This window comes from Martes martes (assembly GCF_963455335.1).
Source record: "Martes martes genome assembly, chromosome: 13".
In the NCBI taxonomy this organism is placed as follows: domain Eukaryota; kingdom Metazoa; phylum Chordata; class Mammalia; order Carnivora; family Mustelidae; genus Martes; species Martes martes.
Genome location: NC_137901.1, coordinates 59,917,208 through 59,937,345, shown reverse-complemented (window position 1 = coordinate 59,937,345; position 20,138 = coordinate 59,917,208). Strand labels below are relative to the sequence as shown.

Sequence of the window (20,138 nt, the reverse complement as noted above, 5' to 3'; positions counted from 1 at the left end):
CTAATTCTTTGACATAATTGTACAATTTTACTTGTACCACCAACAAAGAGTGAGATTTTAGGTTCTAGATCAGGACTCAGCAAACTTTGGTTTGCCACCTGCTTTGTATATAATCCATGAGCTAAGAAGGGTTTAAATGGCTGGGGGGAAAAATCAAAAGAAAAATAATACATCATGACACTTAAAACTTTAGGACATTCAAGTTTAACTGTTTATAAATACAGTTTTATTGGAACACAACCACATTCATGTGTTTCTGTGTGGTCCGTGGCTCCTTTCTTGGTACAATTCAGCCCTGAGCAGCTGCCACAGAGATCCTGTGGCCTGCAAAGCAGAACATATTTAACATCTACCCCTTAGAGAGAAAGTTTGCTGAGCCCTGTTCTACATCTTGGCCCACATTTGGTATAGGCTCTAAGAATAGCCTAATATGCAAACTAGTACCATTCGCGGGGAGGCCCCTGCAGGCTCCCATAGGCCTTGAATGCTGGCCTCCATACACATCCAAATACCTAGGGCCCTTTCTTCTTAATAGTGGCCCTGACATTAGGTTCATACAAACCTCAGGGACTTTGCACTTGCCTCTCCCTATCCAGAATAGCTATTCTCCATATAGTTTCCCTGGTCCCATCTTTTATCCCCTTCAGGCCTTAGTGCAAATATCCATCTTCTCAATGAAACTTCCTGGCCAGCTTATTTAAAATTGCAACCCCGTGCTCATTCAGCAGCCCCTGTGCTCATTAGTTGTCCATTAGCCGGCAGCAATGATGCAGCATGGCAGAGGTGCTTCCTGGGCAGGTCCCTGGAAAGAAAAGTCGTTATGGAGTGGGCTCAAATCCTACCTCTTAGAGAGAAAGCATCCCTTCTTTTTGTGGTTCTGTTTGGCTGCAGGCAACTGGAGATGCCCTTATAAAAATCCCATGATTCTGGGGTGTTTCTTTAGATCAAACTGGGCTTTGTCCCGTCAGGTGCAGATGTTCCTGGGAAGGGGAACACATCAGATCCTGCCCTTACACCACAGTGTGAATTGAGGGAGGATGGGAATCGGGGGTGGGGGGGCAGGAAAGGGCAGTCACCATGCTCTGCTCTATGTCCTGGAGCATCACCTCAATTTTCATTATGATCCTTCTGGAAAGTACTCTCGTCTTCATGTTATACTGAAGCTAAGGGAGCTCAGAGGTGCTAAGTAACCTTCCAGGGTAGGAAGGGCCAGAATTCCGGACAGGTCCTCCTGGCCCCGGATCCTGTTCCAGGGCCTACACAGCAGGGGGGCTCTCTGCTGGCTCACATAGCCGCTTTCTCTATGGATGCGTGTAGAGGACGAAAATAGGAAAGGACAATGGCTTTGCCATATGTAAAGGTCAAATTCTGACCCGCAGCCTGCAGCACCCAGCCCAGGAAGTGAAGCCATTATCTCAAGCAACCTGTCCAGGAAGGCAAACAATAATCCTGTAACAACGGGCCCCAAAGGGCCAGGACTAGAGTAGTAACTGACCGCTTCCTTCATTTTTGCCCCCCACTCCAAAGCAGGACCAATTGGAGAAAAGCAGACAAGTTCCCTTAACCAATCAGGATGCCCTATTTCTAGCTTGGCCCGCCTTCGGCTTGACCTCACCAGCAGCCTCCAGCGGGGTTATACCCGAGGTCTTTGCTCTTTTAGCACTGAAAAGCCTCCTGGCTCCACTGGCTGCCTTTGAACCCCCAGATCAAGTGATGGTGCCTGACTCTCCCGCTGTCACCAGCTCTGAACGAACAGCCTCCGCTTGCTCTCATTTGGGCGGTCCTCACTGACTTCCAAAGTGTGTTCTCAGAAGCCACTGAGGGCTGGGTACACGTGGCTTGTGGCTGCGTTGGGCTGATACAATCGTTCTTGGTTAGCGCAAGGGAACACCACGGATCAGCATCTCACGGCGTTTTGCGAGAAGCGCTGTTCCGTCTCAGAGGTCCACAGCGCCCAGGGCTGGGAACTTCAGGGAGGCTGGGATGGGGGTGTCCTTCGCTCTCCTCTCTGTCGCCCCTTCCTGGGAAAGGGGTTCAGGGGAGATGCAGGGAACAGACTACTTAGTGGACTACACGGGGACTGGGGGCTAGTTCAGACGAGCGTGAAAATGTCTGTTCACCCTGCAGCCGTGCTCCTTTGGAGCCTGAGTAGGTGGGGCTGTGTCCTCCCCTCCCTTAAGAGGGAGCACGGGCGAGCAAAGCCCGTGCTGGCTGCGGAGGGCCCAGGGCGGGAGACCAGACATTTCCAATCGGACTGGAAACTCTACAGAAAAAAATGACAAATATTCTTGTGGCATCTTTTGGACCCCATTGAGGGATTAGTTTCTCATAATAAAATGCCGTTTTTCGTAATGGACTTAGTGTTTACCTCATTTAATAATTTGATAGGAATAACGGAAATGCCCCATTTAAGAACAAGGTGCTGTAAGGAGAAACTGAAAGAAAAGACTGCTATCAAGAAAGAGGAGGAGAGACAGAAATGCAGGCGTGGAGCCAGAAGACCCCACCGCAGGCCACCTGGCTGGTTCTGGGGACCCGGGAGGGTGTGAGTAAGCGGGCCAGGCAGCTGGTGTTGGCCCCCAGTATCTGTGAGTTGGCAGAAGCAGGGGCACATTCACGTGGGGGAACCTGTCATCACCACTTGAGTCACTGGCCATCCCCATCCCAGCCTCTCTCAAGTTCCCAGCCCATTCCTCACTGCTCTCACTCTCTGCCTTAAGACCCTGGGCCCCCAGTAGGTCCTGGGTCCGTACTGAGGGCCAGGGCACAGAGGGCCAGGCCAAGAGATCCGGTGGAACTCCAGAGTCTTCCCCTGGGGTGTGTTATGGGTTCTCATTAGCGCATTGAATTTCTCTGTACAGTGAAAACCTATATAGGAATAAAAAAAAAAAAAAAGAGTAACTCCTGATACACTGTGTGCTCCAGGCTGTGACCCACTGTGTGACCCATGACAATCCATGGTGTTCAGGCTCTTTTGAAGAACGGCTATGCTGCTTTTTCCTTTTTTTCCATTTTTGGCTTGAGTAACAGGAATTTTTTTTTGAAGACTTTATTTATTTGACACAGAGAGAGACACAGCGTGAGAAGGAACACAAGCAGGGGGAGTGGGAGAGGGAGAAGAAGGCTTCCAGATGAGCAGGGAGCCTGATGCAGGGCTCAATCCCAGGACTCTGGGATCATGACCTGAGCAGAAGGCAGACGCTTAGCGACTGAGCATTCAGGCGCCCCGAGTAACAGGATTTTTAAAACCCATCATCTGTTTTCCTAAGTGAACATTCGGCCGCACTTGATTTGGATCAGTGACTATTTGCACTTAGGAGTTTTAGGTCAAGGGAGAGGCTGAGGCTGGAACTAAAGGCCTCCTTGGGCCACGGCAGTGTCCCGGGAAGCTCGCCTCTCTGGGTCCACTTTGGTGGCTTGCTGACACCAGACCACCACTCTGCCTCCATCCACAGGGGACCGCAGAGCTCCGGCCGGCATCTGTACCTGCGCGAGACCATGGACCCTGACCCCCTGCACCCTGTTACAAGCTGATTATTGTACCCAAGCCCAAATCAGAGAGGTTCCTTCTGAGAAAATGCCATTAGATCTGAAGAAGAAGGTGGATCTGAATATTAAATAAACATTCTCCATTAGCCGAAGCAAGAGCACGTCAGACCAACTGCCTCTCTGCCGGCTTTTTGGTTCTATGCAGCACTTAGAAATAGTTGATGCTCAGCTGTTACATTAAAAAAATCATTCTGCAATAAAGTGCCAGTTAAAAGAACTTCAGAGATAAAGAATTATGTAACTGTCCTTTATCGGCCCAGGAAGGAAACGGATTCAGTAGATGGCTCTCTCTCCCCTCCCCCCCCCGTCCCCCACAGCATCTGATTGGCTTTCTTTAGCACTTTGAATTTCTTTGTACAATGAAAACCTATACTAACCAAAGAAAGAGGGACATTCCTCATGTTGCAAGAAGGCCACCTAAGTCAATTACAGCGTCTCTGAACTGAACTTTGAAATCTGGCGTGGATGAAGAGTTTCAATGCAACTTTGGAAAATGTGCTGTTTTTTGCTTTTCACTTGTTCTGAGAGGAACCTTAATGTTCTGCATTCCAACAAACTACTCAAAATGGAAAAAAAAAAACAACAGCAACCCAACCCCTTAACTTTATAAACAGAAATATATTCAACAAGTGTATTTTCACTCTTTTGTGAGAAATGTGTCCGGCAGTGGGACTTGGGGGACCTCCCCCTGCAAGCTTCTTTGTGTTGCCTTGTCCCTCCGTCCTTGGTGCTGTCGCATGGGTGCTGGGCTGGGCTGTGTGGTGTGGGTGCTTCATACCTGTGTCTCCTGCATGAGGCCTGCAGTTTTTGAGGATGATGTATGCTGACCCCCGGCAGAACTTGGCTTGGAGCAGGTGCATTAACTGTGATTGAATTAGCAAATGACTAGCCCACGACATAGCACTGACATCCTTTTGAACATACTATTTGCTCTGCCCGTCAAACAGCTGTTTGATTTGCAACTTCCACCCCTCTGGGACAAGCTGGCTTTGTTTGGTCTTGTCCTAGGTTTCCTTCTGGGGGAGCTGTGGTCTTATGGCTTGTCTACATCGGCCATTGAGTCTGACCACCCCCGGGGGCTCAGCTAGAATGAGGCCCGAGCACTCCCGGGGATCAGCAACCCCCTTCTCATTCTGTGTTTGTCCATCCTGTGGGCCCTAACCCGCTTTCAGCGTCTCGCTCTGCTCATTCAGAATGGTGACTTTTTTGTCTATGGATTTTGGTAGCTGGCCTACCTCTGATTAATTGTCTTTCCCCTAAAGAAGAAATACATTCTGGGTCTAAGTTCATCTGATGATTCAGACTCGACCTGACGCCTCTTACAGGAAAGCCACTTGTGGGGAAAGAGAATCAGAAATGCAGGGCTTGGCCTCCCAGTTGGAGCAGGCACGGAGATGCAAAATTGTATTCTCATGATGCTTCTAGAAGCTCCTGTAAAACACAGATGCTTCACTGCAGTTAAGTTTAAGGTTCCACACTGGGGCTTGGCATTTATTCTTACCATTATGTTCTTTCAAACTATAAAACAATAGTTCATTAGAATTATACCGTCAAAAATTCCTCACCCACTACTGTGCAGGGAGGAGCTGCTGATGCCTGGATCCTGGGTTAGCTACTCCCCTTCCCCTCGCATGTTTTAAAACCACTTCCGTGAAAACTTAAGAAAAAAAAATCTGATGCTGTCATTAGAACAGTTGTAAATAAACAGAGTGGCCATTGCTTACATGTGGACAGGTTTGTTGTGTTTTTTTAAAGATTTTATTTATTTGACAGAGAGGTAAAGAGCACAAGTAGGCAGAGAGGTAGGCAGAGGGAGAGGGAGAAGCAGGTTTCCCACTGCATAGAGAACCCTGATGCGGGACTCGATCCCAGGACCCCGGGATCATGACCTGAGCCGAAGGCAGCCGCTTAATCGACGGAGCCACCCAGGTGCCTTATCAAATGACAGCTCCTGAATTTCACGATGACTATATTCCTTACCAAAAAAAAAAAAAAAACAAAAAAAGATAACCTTTCATTGTTTTCTTCATGCCTCTTCACAGTCAGTCCCCCTTGATGGCATCATTCATAAAAGGCAGGGGCTAGTATTGATTTCGGGAGCACTTTGGTGGTTGGAGATCAAAGGAGCCATCTCCTTCCCATTCCACCCTGCTCTATCCTGCCACTCAAACTTTCTTCATGTTCCCAAACCGCCCGTCCTGTTTTGTTCTAGCATCCCGGGTCTCTGCGACGTCGTGGGAGCTGAGAGTACTTCCGGGTTCTTTCTGCTGCTCTGGGATGCATAGGAAAACCAGGCTGCCAGGTGTGAACTCTGGGCAGGTTTCAGGATGCTTCTGCAGGGGGGGTTACACATCCAGGATCTAGAGTAGCATTATGGATTTATATGCAAACACCAACATTCCCCTAAGCAATTAAGTTCCTACCTTCCTTGGGCTCTCCTGCGAATAACACATCCTAAGGAAGGAGGATGCTTATCATATTATTAGGCTTCTATGTTGAACCCTAATAATGGTATCATTAACCCGAGCTGTGGCCATTCACCACACAGCGCATGCACGCGCACACTGCTGTTTCTTTTGTAGGCTTCTGTCCTTTTCCTTTGGATTTCTCCTCGGGTGAGACTGTGTCCTCTCCCCCTTGGGATCTCTGTATTACCCAGAAAAGCACCTGCCGCATAGTAGGCTTGCAAAGAAATGTCTGTGGTTGGCGAGCAGCTGAAGTGATTCAATGAATAAAGCAACTTTTTCCTTTGTAGCTCAGGGTGTAGGGAGAATTGCTCCTTGTTTGCCTCTTACGCCAATCTGCTCTTCCTGAGTTTTTCCCGGGAGACTCTTTTGTCGTGGTTCACTTTCTGGGAGGGAAAACTCACTTTTCAGGGCAGAAAAAATATACTGAGTGAAGGTCAATCCAAGCGATGGGGATGCAGTCGTTCCCCGGGTCTCTTCTGTTAGGATTAAAGAGGAGTTGACCCGGTGGGATGTTTTCACACTTCCTTGTCCTCTGTCAGTCAGCAGCGGTACCCACATTTCCCTTCTGGCGGCTTGCAACGTCTCTGCCCTCAGAAGGGCAAGTGAAGGGCTGATCGGGGGAGGGGGATGGGCAACAGCCTGTCTTCGGTGGCATAAGTATGGCCCCTTTTGATAGCAGCAGGGTAAGGATGTGGTGTCTGCTTCTGACCAAGACACAGAGATCAGGCAGCCCTACAGGACATACGGAGGGCCAGTCTGGAGGGACAGCGCACCAGTGGGCTCTTCCCCAGAACTGGGAGGGGCTGGGTGGCAGTGTGAGTCTAAAATCCTTCTTCGGAGGAAAAAATTTACCCCCTGGTACTGCGGATGGAAATGTCTTCAAGTGGTGCTTTTTTTTTTTTTTTTTTTTTTTTTGGTAAACTATAGCTTTCAATAACGGGACACGAACTTCCCTGCTTTGGTCAACTTTTTGGACTTTTTAAGAGGAAGGTCAGAGGCTTGTGGCCCTGAGCTCTTCCTCTTCGGATCCTAAATCAGGGATAAGAATCTTTCTCTTTTTCTATTAAAGGAATTTAAAAAGTATTTAATTTTAATTAATTTATTAATTTTTTAAAAAGATTTTATTTATTCGACAGAGAGATCACAAGTAGGCAGAGAGGCAGGCAGAGAGAGGGGGAAGCAGGCTCTCTGCTCAGCAGGGAGCCTGCTGAACAGAGAGCCACCACATGGGGCTCGATCCCGGGACCCTGAGATCATGACGCGAGCCAAAGGCAGAGACTCAACCCACTGAGCCACCCAGGCATCCCTTATTTACTTATTTTTAAAGATTTTATTTATTTATTTGTCAGAGAGAGAGAGCGCACAAGCAGGGGGAAGAGGCAGAGGGAGAAGCAGCAGGCCCCCCACTGAGCAGGGAGCCCAATGTGGGACAGAATCCCAGGACCCTGGATCATGACCTGAGCTGAAGGCAATGACTTAACCCACTGAGCCATCCAGGTGCCCCAAAATTTAATTTTTCAGAGCAATTGTAGATTCACAGCAAAGGTGATCAGAGAGTACAGAGATTTCCGACATACCCGCTGCCTTCCTGCAGCCCACCCCCCCACCAACATCCCACACTCTGTATCAACAGAGCCGAACGTTTGTTAGAGTTGATGACCCAACACTGATATATCTTGATTCCCCGAAGTCCGTAGTTTATATTAGGGCTTACCCTTGGTGTTGTATAGCCCATGGGTTTGGACAAATAGATAAAGATGTGTACCCACCATTACAGTATCATACAGAGTAGTTGAACTGCCTTACAATTCCTCTGTGCTCTGCCTAGTCTTCCTTAGTAAGGGAATTTTAAAACACTAGGGGGCAGTTCTCACCGGATCCCTAAAAACGATTCGAGTCACTGCTTCAGCTGATGGGTCTGATTCTCCTCTCTTTTCCAGTTGAAGAGTTTGTTTCGGTTTGAAACCAACTAGACAAAATAAGTACGTCTTAATAAATTTAGACACGAAGTAAATCATTCTGGGCGCTGTGGGGAAAGGAAGATTCAGGGTTCTTCGTGTATTCCAATCAGTTTATTTATGTCATGGGTTTTTGGCAGTCTCCTGGTTCTCGTTCAAGGTCATGAGCGGATTTTAGGTCCTAGTAGATTGGTCTTAACCCTTGAAAATGCTTATGCTTGGAAACCCTTCATAGACTGAATTAGCTAGCGAATTTGCTAGATCTCTTGGTCTCAACTCAACTGAACAATCTGCTTGCTGCTGAAGAGTTTTGGTCTAACCTGCAAACGTGTCTGACTGTCAAGAGGACAGTAGCGGGCAGTGGAGGGAGGGAGGCTGGCTCACGGACCTGAGTGCCAGATGGCAGACTCATGGCCGGCGCCAAGCCACCCAGGAACCCTTGTGAATGGAAAGATCTGATAAATCCTCTCCTGTCTTCTTTCTCCTCACCTGCAGGAGGCAACCACCTGTACACTTTCTGCGGTTCCATTTGGATCCTTCCGAACTGTTCCGTTAAGGCCCACTTTGAAAGGTGTGGTCACTGCTCTTTTGTCCCCCACCTCACCCCCAGAAGGGGCTCTGTGACAGCTTCCCCATTCACAAGTCCCTGGTCTTCAACCTCCTGTATCACCTTTGCATAAACAGCCAAACACAGTGGATTCCTTTTCAGTCTTAACCCTTGAAATCCCAACTGAAATTCCTGGCTCCTCCCTTCCTCCTGAAACTCCTTCTTTCTCGGCTTCTCCCAGCGGTCTGTGTTATTCTTTGTATCTTTCCTTTTCCAACACTCTTCTGAAAGATGGGGGCTCTGTGTCCTTCTGTCCTAGGCCCTCTTCTCTTCTTACTTACACATTCTCCCGGGAGGGGGGTCCCCAGAGGGTTACTCCTGTGTGTCTATCTTGAGCTCAGTAGGCCCTGCGGGTTCCAGACCCTCAGTGAACGCCCACCTGCTTCCCCGACGATTGACGTCCACTGGCTTCTCCTGGTGGCTCACCTTCAACGCATTGTTCTCCTTCCACTCCACCTGCCTCTTCCTCTTAAATCCTTTATGGTGGGGCATGTCATTGCCATTTTGCCTAAGAGAAAAGACTAAGAGTTCATGGAGAGACTCCTCTCCACGCCTACTTTCCACCATCTCCTCGGTCACCAGATTCAGTGGATTCCATTTTGCCTCCATCCCAATCCTTTCTGGCCCTTCTTTGTCATTACTACTTTGTCATTACATCGGGCTGTGTTCACCTTCTCCCATCTTGCGACTGGACCACTGCAACTGTCTCCCAGCTGGCCATTTGCCGGTTTGGTGCAGTGAAGCCAGACTGCCTGGGTTTGAATCCTGGCTCCATCCCAGAGAGGCTGGGTGAGCCTGGGATGGGGTTAGCCGTTTTAGGTTGTGTGATCTCATGTGACCTTTGCGTTTACAATTTCGAGTGTGGGTATCACAGAGAGAAGTGGTTCAGCTGAATACAGAATTCAGAGACTGTGACAATCAATGGGGTGTTTACCATGTGCCAAGCTCTACGCCAGGTAAGTTTACCTACAACTTTGTCAATCAGTTTCACTGAATCCTCTCAGTTAACCATGTGGCATCGGGATTGTTACCAATGTGGAAACTGGAGCCCAAAGTTCGGGCCACAAAGCTGGTAAACGGGCATGCTGGGATTTCAGACCAAGTCTGACTCTGGTGCCTTGTTCCTAACCATCCTGCATCTCCTCATGGATCATAGGTATATCCCCAAGTTTTGAGAGTACTCATATAGTCCACTGACGCCCTTAACCACAGTAGATGGCATTCAGTTTGAGTCCTTTCTGGGCCAGTCCTAATCATCTGTCTGAACAGGGATGGGCTAGCAAGTTGTTATGGACCGAACTGTGTCCCCTCAAAAGTCCTATGTTGAAGCCATGATCCCCAGTGAGACTATTTGGAGACAGGGTCTTTAGGAGGTAATTAAGGTTAAATGAGGCCATAAGGGTGGAGCTCTAAGCCAATAGGGTTGGTGTCCTGATTACAAGAGGAAGGGAGACCATGCCCTCTCCTGCTGTGAGAGGCCCCAGGAGAAGCTGGCCATCTGCAAGCCAGAAAGAGAGCCTTTAGCCGACACCGAACCTTACTGGCCCTCGATCCTGGCCTTGCCAGCCTCTGTAAAGTGTGAGCAAATCAATTTCTGTGGCTTGAGCCACCCCGTCTGTGGCATTATTACAGCCACAGCTGACTAAAACCCTCGTCAAAGAGAGTAGCTTTGACCGAGGGCTTTGACCTTCCAGTGTGGACAGGTCAGAGAACAGCGTGAATTCCGGGCATGGAATGTGGCTTCACATGAACAATGGCCGCCTCGGGCCTGTACAATTGTAGTTCATAGATGATACAAAAAATGACACACAAGTTGTGAGGAAAATGCCACGCCCGCTCGGCCTCCCCCTCCAGGGCTGTGAGGAAGTGTGACGCTTTCGTGTCTTCAGGAGAGGGAAGGTATAGCCAGAGTATCTGGGATTGCCACTGACTTAAAAGCCACTGTGCTACAGGAGGCTGGGACAAAGGGGGGGGCAGCGACTCGATGAAGCTGTGCCCCAGGTGTCCTCACAGCTTGAGTGTACCTCACAACTCAAAAACTGCTGTCTTGGCCACCGAATGTTTTACCACAGATTAAGTAAAAAACAAACAAACAAACAAAAAGAAACCTCCCAAAACCCCACATTTATTTTGAAAAAACAAGTGATCAAAACCCCACAGAGAAGAATATTCCATGAGCTTGTCATGGCACCAAGCACCTCCTCTTGAAGCAACTCCAGACACAGACGGGTCATTCTGGTTTATACTAAGAGCCAAATGCAGAGGAAAAGCAGCAAATGTCCCAGAGAGATTGCTTCCCTCTTGAAAGATGTTTTCCTGGCAGGGAAACGGCAATCACATAAAAATATAACAGGAAATAGTTGAATAAAGTAAAAACAAAAACAAAAACATAAATCCTACTCACAATGGAGAATTTTAAAATTGACTAATAGTCTGGAAAAGAATAGCATCAAATGAACGGTTAGGGGGTCCGTGAGCGCTCTTCCCCCACAGGAATGTGGTGAACAGGGAAGTCACATTACAGTTAATGAAAGATGTGGAAGAAAATTCAGGGACAACCATCATGTTATAACTCCGGGAGCTCAGTGGTAGACAGATTTGCTCAAAGAATGGTGAATGCAGCTTTGCTTGCTACAGGTGTTTGGACAGATGAGATCTTCTGATCCCACACCCAGTTTTGTCAGCTGGGCTTTTACTGGGTGTAGACCCAGGGCGGCTATAGTTGGCGCCCGGAGGTCTGTGCTGCTTGGGATAGAGATCAGAGGTAAGAACTGGTGGCCTGTGGACCGCGTCAGGCACAGAGAGCGTGTTTTATTAACTTGAGCCGACGCTTACAAATAAGCGGGTGTCAGATGAAGATGGCCATTTTCATCTTGTTCTGGAAATTCAGAAGACCTGGCAACCCTGGGGTTGCGTTCTCACAGGGCAATGACGTGCTGAAGCTAGGACACAACTGTCCCTTTTAGACAAGGGCACATGCTCTCTCTCTGAAACCTCCTCCTGAATTGTGCCCCCCCCTTGCCACCCCCTATTCATAAGTTGAAGCCTTAACCCCCAAAGGGACCGTATTTGGAGACATGGCCTTTAAGGGGGCTATTAAGGTTAAATGAGGTCATAAGGCTGGGTTCCTAATTTGATTTTCCCCTCTTCTCTCATGCGCATACACAGGCGTACAGAGGAAAGGCCGTGGGAGGCCACGGCAACAAGGTGGCCAACGGCAACAAGGCGGCCATCGGCAAGCCGGGAAAAGAGGCCTTCCCTGTGACCCGCCCTACACACCCGTCATCTGACCCCTTCTCTGAGACCATTCCCTTCCCATTCCTGCTACACGGCTCTAGCTCTGACTCCAGGAGCCCTTCAGGGCCTGCAGCCTTTTAACTGGAACGTCCATCTTATCTGCACCCCACCTCTGTTCCCCCTTTAAATCCAGCCTCTCCATGCCTGAAAGAAGGCCCCATCTAAGAGTTAGAACAGAACCACATCCGTCTTGCAGTTAGGCCCTCAAGGTCACAGTGGTTCCCAGACACTTGCGTTCCTAGCACCATGTGGGGTACTGAGTCTTGTGCAGGAAACAAAGCTCAGGTCATCGGGATGGGCCCATGGGGGTGTTGGCATGCAGCAAAGGACCCAGGGAGCATGTGGGCTATAATAAAATGCCATGCAAGAGACGCAAACGGAATTCAATAGGGACACGAGGGAGTTACACATTTATTCCCATAGGAGTACTGGGCATGTCTCCTGGAGGAGACGTCATCCTGGAAGATGGGACAACCTCAGACCAGTGGGCATGGGGTATGGAAGGGACCTAAAGTGCATACGTCCTTCCTGAGCCTGTGAGTTCTCCAATGCACATTCTAGAAGAAGTAAGTGAACGGGATCAGTGAGCCAGATAAATGCCTGCTCAAAACATAATGGCGGCAGAAGCAAACATCTGAGGGCATGAATGGTCAGTAAATGGTGCTTTTGATTCAAAGATTTCCAGCTAAATCCACTCTCTATCCTAACAAAACCAAGAACCTTTCTCAGTTTAATTCAAATCTATAGAAAATCCGATAAACAATGTCATCCTGACACAACAGTGTGTGTTTTCATGTTGACATCACTGGGTGAAAGATACAATATACTTTACCCCCAAAGAGTGAGTCATTTGAGTCAATGTTATTTCCAATATGATGTTGATATACAAGCTCTATTAGGCTCTAAGATAATGCCTTTAACAAGGGTAGTCATTCAACATATGCACCAGAAGTGAGCTCTTTGGAGAACACCATTCCCTTCTTCAGAGATTATCTCCCAGTTCTCTTTCAAAGAATCATGAGCTTATTAATTTTTATATATATCAAGCATGTTCTGCTTCACATATCCTTTTATTTAAAAAGAATTTCTGTTCAACCGCACCATCACACTATAACAGTATTGCATCGCCGTAACTCTAGATCTTCTTTATTTTATTCTTCGTTTATTTCTTGAGACCGCAATCCTCTCCTTTTTGAGCTATATTAATCTGAAGCACTTAACATTTTTGACTTGAGTAATTTCAAATTAGTTTCTCTACAGAAAACTAAGTGGGCAGGAGCGTACTTTGAGCATTTGCATTCCTGAAGATCCTAGACAGAAGTAATGGTTTAATGGTATGAAATTCTAAGATTACAATTCTGTATTTTCAGACCCCTGGAAACATGGCTCTGTCATAGCGTAGAAGTGAGTACTGTAGATGAAAACTATTTCTGATCTGGTCCTCTTTCCTTTTCAGGTAAACTGCTTACTTATTTTATTTTTTTTCTTCTTTGTTTCTCCCCTCTCCAATTTCCCCTTATCTTAGAATTCAGCAGCTGGGTTTGTGTTGTTCTAATTATTCATTCTTGCCGTAAGTGAGCTCCTCAAAGTGATGACTTATTTGGTTCTCGGAATGTTAAAATAAAAGCCGCCTTCACTTACAACCAGGTATCTTACTCAGGTCATGGGGATGGGTTCCTTTCCTATGCATAGCAGAGCACAGAGGCAAACAGTTCTTTTTTCCTAATATCTCACAAAATTTGGGTCAAAGCCCACATACTAAATTTGTTGTTGTTGATTGCCTTAAAATTTAAAAGGCAACAAGCAACATCAGGAATTCATGATTTTATTTATTTATTTGTATTTATTTATTTATTTATTTATTTAGATTCTACAGTAGAGTGTATACAAAATGCTTTCTGGGCGTTCACTTGGAGAAGCCTTGCTGCCATGCTCGCTACAGCGAAAGCTGGGAGAAAAATCCTAGCAAACCACGTAGTAGTTCGTTCCCTTTAAAACGCTGGTGATTTGGCACCCACTTCCTCGCAGGCCCTTAGCACCACGCGCAGCTTTGGGGGGAGCCTGCCACGCTACTCTGCTTCTGGTTCCGAAAGGGAAGCAAACGTTCTGGGAGCCCCGGGGTTGAAATTACTCAATGAAAAAGAAGTGCCATGTCTTCAGCGGTTGAAGTCACTTCTCCAGAGGGACCAAGCCACACCCACCGACCGCTCTGCCCTCATTCTGCGACGGGAATGAAAGCTTTGCGGTCGCGCTAAGAGGTCTTCCAGCCTCCTGCCATTTGCGTTCCTAAAACAAAGTGCCGAACCACTACACCGCTGCAGGAAATGAGATGCTCGCGTTAGCCATCCCTGTGGATTACAGGCTGGGGGAGGAAATCAATCGAGGGGGGGCGGAAATTCCCAGAGAAGCTCATTAATTAGTAACAAATGGGCAACTGGCCAAAATCACAAGGCGCGGAAAGCAGCAATATCACCCGGAAAGGGGTTCTGGGCCAAATCACGAAAGTAAATATTGTCCGTGTAAAAATCAACGCGGCGACGATTTTCGCCTGCCCCACCTCCCCGAGCACACTTCCGCGACCGGGGCCCACCCCGCGCGGAACCAGAGGGGCCCCCGCGCCCGGGGCGGGGCGGGGCGCGCGCCGACGGCACCTACCCAGCAGCAGCAGCCGGTGCGTCTGCTGCAGGTCGCGCTTCTGCTCGCGGAGCATGCGGTCGATGCTCCTGCTGACCTTCTTCGCCTCGCGCTCGGCCTCGCGCTCCTCCGCTCGCAGCTGCTCCGGACGCCGCGGCCGCTCCTTCTTCGGGGCGGCTTTGGGCCGCGCACACGCCGGGCTCCCGCCGGCGCCCCGAGGGAGCGGGGTCGGGACCGCGTCTCCCCCGACCGCCGCCGGGGCCCGGGCGGGGGTCGGGGCCGGGGCCGGGCCGGGCCGCGCATCCTCCGCAGGCGCTTCCGAGGCGGCGCGGGAGACGTCCTCCGGATCCCCGAAGAGCAGCGGCCGCAGACTGTAGCACAGACCCATGTGGACGCCGGGGTGCTGGGGGTGGGGGGCTCAGGCCGGGGCCCCGGCGGAGGGGCGGGAGGGGGCTGCACCCGGACCCGGCGCGGCGCTGCCGCCCGCAGGCTGCGGGCTGGGGGTGCGGTGGGCCCGGGCTGGGGGCCGCGGCCCCTCACAGTCCCAGAGGGCCATTTTGCATTTTCCGCTGGGTGCAGGGGGTGGCGGCCGCCTGGGCTGGAGATCACCTGATAACGCGGCGAGCGGGCCGCGCCGACGGGCCTCCGCGAGCCCGGCCCCCGTTACCGTAAATACCGCCTACCCGGCTGTCCCCCGTTACCGTAAAAACCGCCGCCGGGACCGGCCCCCCTTTACCGTAAATACCGCCGCTAGGGCCGGCCCTCGTTACCGTAAATACCGCAGCCTGGGTGGTTCCGTTGCAAATACCACCGCCGGCTCCACTCTGGTTACGGTAAATATAGCCGCCTGGCCCGGCCCCCAAGACAGTAGGCACCGCCTCGTGTTTGAGTCTTCGATACCGTAAATACGGTTGCCCGAGCCGGCCAGTGCCGCAGTGGCGGTGGTGGTGCCGTCACCACCCAGAGCTGCCATTGCAGCACTCAAAAAACACCCTGGCTTTGATCTGGGACAGTGGTAAATAAGAGCCGGAAGCCAGACAAAAGGCTAGAGGTGCTAGATTTCAGATCTCGAATTGCCGGGTGTATTACCTGCAGAGGTCACTGCACCTTGCCTCTTTTTCACTTACACACACCCACACATCTGCACGCTTTTCATTCTTACCTTAATTCTATTATGCCTTTGATCTCGACAAAATCTCCAAATCCGGAGGTCCATGACATCATTTTAAAAATTACACTTATTAGAATATTGAAAAGGAGAACATGTCATTGTCATCTACTATATTTTATTTGCTAAAACGAATACATGAAATTGCACTCTGTATCCTATTTTGTAATCCACAGTATAGGGCAGAGAGGAGCAGAGGCTATTCAGGCCAAGTGCCCTTTCTCCAGGCCTCCTTTGGATACAACCCCACCAGGGATCCCCGCTGTCTCTACTATTTCCCACATAATATCCATCGTCTTAGAGAGCAACTGCTGAAAATTTCCATAGTTTTTAAGAACTCTGCTCTAACATGTGTTCCTTAATTTCTAGCAAATGACATGAAATACGATAAATATATCTAATATAAATCCCATTAAAAGCAGCAGACTGGTCTGTTTAATGCCAGGCCCTGCTAACAAGGGTACACTGTACCCACTGGCCCTTGGTTGTAAATACTACATTTGATTAAATATTTAAATTTTTTTGAAAGAGAACTTTTTATTACTTTTACGTACAGAAAATTCAACAGCGTCTGCTCATTCCAGTTTGGTGGCCTGTTCTTTAGCCTTTGCCTTTTCCAACTGGGCGATGCGAGCTGCTGACTTTGGACCCAGGACGGTGGCTCTCCAGTGATGGTAGATCTCATTATATCTGTCATTGTGTAATTGGTCCCGATGGCTTCCACCAGCTTAGCTGGAGCTCCTTTGTCTTCCTGTGTGAAGGCCACAGTGGGGCAGGTCTTCCTGCGGAGTGGACACCCCAGCCTGGCCTTCCCCTTGACAATGCAGTAGGGAGCCCTCATCTTACCACACAGGGTAGGCAGGAAGACAGCCAGCTCAATGGGGTCCGCATCGTGGGCAATCACTACCAGCTGAGCCTTCCTGTTTTCTGCCCAGGTGGTGACATGTTAACCCCCGCTTGAAGGACAGGTGGCCTCTGAGTGGGGATAGTCCCTTTGACGGCAGCTTTCTTGTCAGCCCGGACCAACAATCTCTGCTTCTCCTCTTGCTTTGTCTCTGGTCTGTGTTTGTGGGTGAATGTAAGCAGTCGCTGTTTGATGGCCCAAGGCCATGGTGAAATGGTTAAAATCACAGGAGGCACTTTTGGACGTTTTTAGAAAGTAGACCTTTGCCGCTGAAGCCGGATGTAGCAGGGGCATTTGTCCTGTCCGATGCCAAAATTCTTGGGCCTTTTCTCAAACAGGGGATTGAACGCCTTCTTGGTCCCCCGTTTCTTCACAACAGCAGGAGCCGGGGCCCCCTTCTTCCCCTGCGCCTTCTTTCCTTGTGGCATCTTGGATGGCTGGAGGAGAGGCTGCATTTTGATTACATTTTTAAAGAAGGAAATTGGAGATCTAGATTCACATTTATTTTAGGGCCCTATTAATAACAAATATATATACCATGTAGTGTTTTGGACCTAACATTACCCCCAGATTCACCAAAATTAGCTGCACTTTTAGGGTTTTGAAGAGTAGAAGGAGGGCTAGAGAAAGTCTAACTTGAGAAAACAGAGAAAGCTACCAAGTATCAGTGTGATTCTCACTATTCACTCGCCCATTCTCCATTTATCCCTTCACTTGTTTAGTATTTATCAAGCACCAACAATATGCTGGGCATTCTGGTTGGTATCAGGTGAAGCAAAAGACGTGGGTCCTTATGGTGTTTATACACTAATGAGGTAAAAATATGTTCAATCATATATGCATAAGTTAATGGATTTATGATACATTTCAAATTATGCAAATGCTGTGAAGGGAAAGAAGAGGGTTTTCTAAGAAGTAATAAGGGAAGGCCCAATTTAAAATTGGGAAAGGAGGCAAAGAAAAGGAAAACACTGATTCAAAGGGACCCATGGATCCCTATGTTTATACCAGTATTATTTATAATAGCCAAGATATGGAAGCAAACCAAGTGTCCATCGATAAATGAATGGATAAAGAAGCTGTTTCCATCTCTCTCTCTCTCTCTCTATATATATATGTATATTTGAAAGAGAACTTTTTATTACTTTTATGTACAGAAAATTCAACAGTGTAATATAAATATAAATACACAAAAATGCAATAATACAACTATAAAATTATATTAGTTATATATTACATATATATTATATATAGTATCATATATACATATCTACACACCGAAATATTAGTCAGCCATGAAAAAGAGTGAGATCTTGCCATTTGCAACAAGGATGGACCTAGAGGGTATTATGTCAAGTGAAATAAATCAGGGAAAGACAAATATCCTATGATTTCACTCACATGTGGAATTTAAGAAACAAATGAGCAAAGAAAAGAGACAAGCAAAATCCAGACTCTTAAATACAGAGAACAAACTGGTGGTTGCCAGAGAAGAGGTGGCTGAGGGGAAATGGGCGAAATAAGTGATGGAAATTAAAGAGCACACTTATCATGATGAGCAATGAGTACTGTAAAGAATTAAGTCTCTATATTGGACACCTGAAACTTATAGGACACTGTATGTTAATTATACTTCAGTAAAAACAATGGTAGGGGAAGAAGTTCATGTGTGATACAGGGAAGGCCTTTCAGAGGAAGGGATATTTGAATTGAGAAGAATATATACCAATTCTTTTCCTGTTACAACTTATTAAACTTTATCAACTAGTATCACAAGAGATGGATAAAATTTTATGTATTGAAGCCAGGCGAAAACAGAAACAAATATAGATTTTTAAAAATTTATTTAGAGAGAGAGAGGACCTCTCTAGAGAGGAAGGAGGGACAGAGCGGGAGGGTGAGAGGGAGAGAAAGAGAGAATCGCTCAAGCAGACTTGACAGGGAGCACAGAGCCCGACTCGGGGCTCGATATCACAACCCTGAGATCATGACTTAAGCAAAACCAAGAGTTGGATGCTTAACTGAGTGAGATACCCAGGTGCCCCTAGTACAGATTTTAAAAGTACATAAATTAATTTGTATCTAGAGGGAATGTACTCAGATTTAAGGATTTACTTAGAGAGAGAGAAGACAACGTTTTCTGTTGGTACCCGATATCATAAACTGAAAATAATTTCTTAAAATCCTGTTAAAAGAATCCTAAGAAAGAACTGTTGGGGGCCCATTTTGGCCACATTTCAATTTCTTTCGACACTTTTAATTACATACCAGTTGTAAGACATTGGATTATGTGTTCTCTGCATAGGATAAATTAGAATAAAATATTTAATATTTATATATCACTTTAGTTAAATTTAATGTTTTCTCTTCAATCCGAGGTTGATTTTTAATTCATGCGTAATTAGGTCACACAAGTAAGCAATTTCTAATGTCAAAGAATGGTTACGAATCTGAAAACAGAAATCATGAGGGAACTCTAAATAAAGATAAAATTACAGCATATAAGGTGTCATCCAATAGGATTATTTCAGTCTAAATTTACTTTCCTTTGAACTAAGAACAATCAGAATTAGATACAGTGAAAAGTTTATGTCTTAGGTCTTTGTATGGAAATCATGTTCAGTTGATGAAAGTAGCATATTATTATTGCACATTTTTGCAAATTTTCACACTGTTTAATTGGAAACTTGAATAAAATTGTAGAAATGAGTTAAGGCCAATTTGGCTTCTTTCTCCCCAGTTGGAGCTATATTTGAGTAGTGTGATGTGTAGTTATAGAGGATTGATTAAACAATGATACATTCTCAAGAATACAATAATAATGTATCCATTAAAAATGAAAGAGGGCTCCTTTCCTATAATGCAGGTTTCCTCAACCTTGGCACTATTGACTTTTGTGGCTAGATAATTTGTTGAGGCGGGGAGCTGTCCTGTGTATTACAGGATGTTTAGCAGCATCCTTGGCCTCAACCCAGTAGGTTCCAGTAGTACGCTTCCTCAGTAGTGACAACAACAACAACAACAAAATATCTCCGGGTATGCCAAGTGTGCCCTTAGGCAAAACTGCCTCAAGTTCAAAACCATAGTTGCCATAGATTGGCAGAGTAGTAGCTCAGTTGGACTGATCAATTAAGAGATATGGTATTTATGTCTCCTATTTTAATGTACTGGAGAATAACCAAAGCAAGTCTACCCTTGAAATATAAGTATCATGGGTAAGCTTTGTGATTTTAAGGCTTTTTGCTTAAGGACACTTCCCAGTTCACCATTAGTGGGCGGCAGAAAGCTACAATACTACTGGCACGACTGGCTACATGATTTGGGGGCCCAGCTCAAAATTAAAATCCCACGCCCCTTGTTGAAAATTTAAGAATTTCAAGGCAATGATAACGGAGTATTAAATCAGCCATGAAGTCCTCTGTGACTTTGCAGATAACATGCCAATGAAGCTGGGCCCACTTAATGGCTTGAGATCTCAAGAGAATAGAATTTGGAGGTGGAGAAACAGCCCAGAAAATTAGTAGTGAAATTCTAGGAGGGAGGAAACTTTAGA

General features: G+C 47.2%; 1 protein-coding gene and 1 pseudogene across 2 annotated transcripts in view; both read right to left on the bottom strand.

Annotated features, from left to right (window-relative positions):
* The window catches only part of GNAL (G protein subunit alpha L), a gene marked incomplete at both ends in the record, with an annotated part of 135,911 nt that extends 121,010 nt beyond the window's left edge, over positions 1 to 14,901 (bottom strand). Inside the window, one exon of the mRNA XM_080821836.1 lies at positions 14,535 to 14,901. Coding sequence (XP_080677962.1) covers positions 14,535 to 14,901 — 367 coding nt within the window. The remainder of the gene's footprint in view (positions 1 to 14,534) is intronic.
* Positions 14,902 to 16,256: 1,355 nt separating this feature from the next.
* Positions 16,257 to 17,013, bottom strand: LOC308354258 (large ribosomal subunit protein eL8-like; annotated as a pseudogene). Its single transcript has one exon. The product of its transcript is annotated as a large ribosomal subunit protein eL8-like (transcript).
* Between the last annotated feature and the right edge of the window lie 3,125 nt (positions 17,014 to 20,138).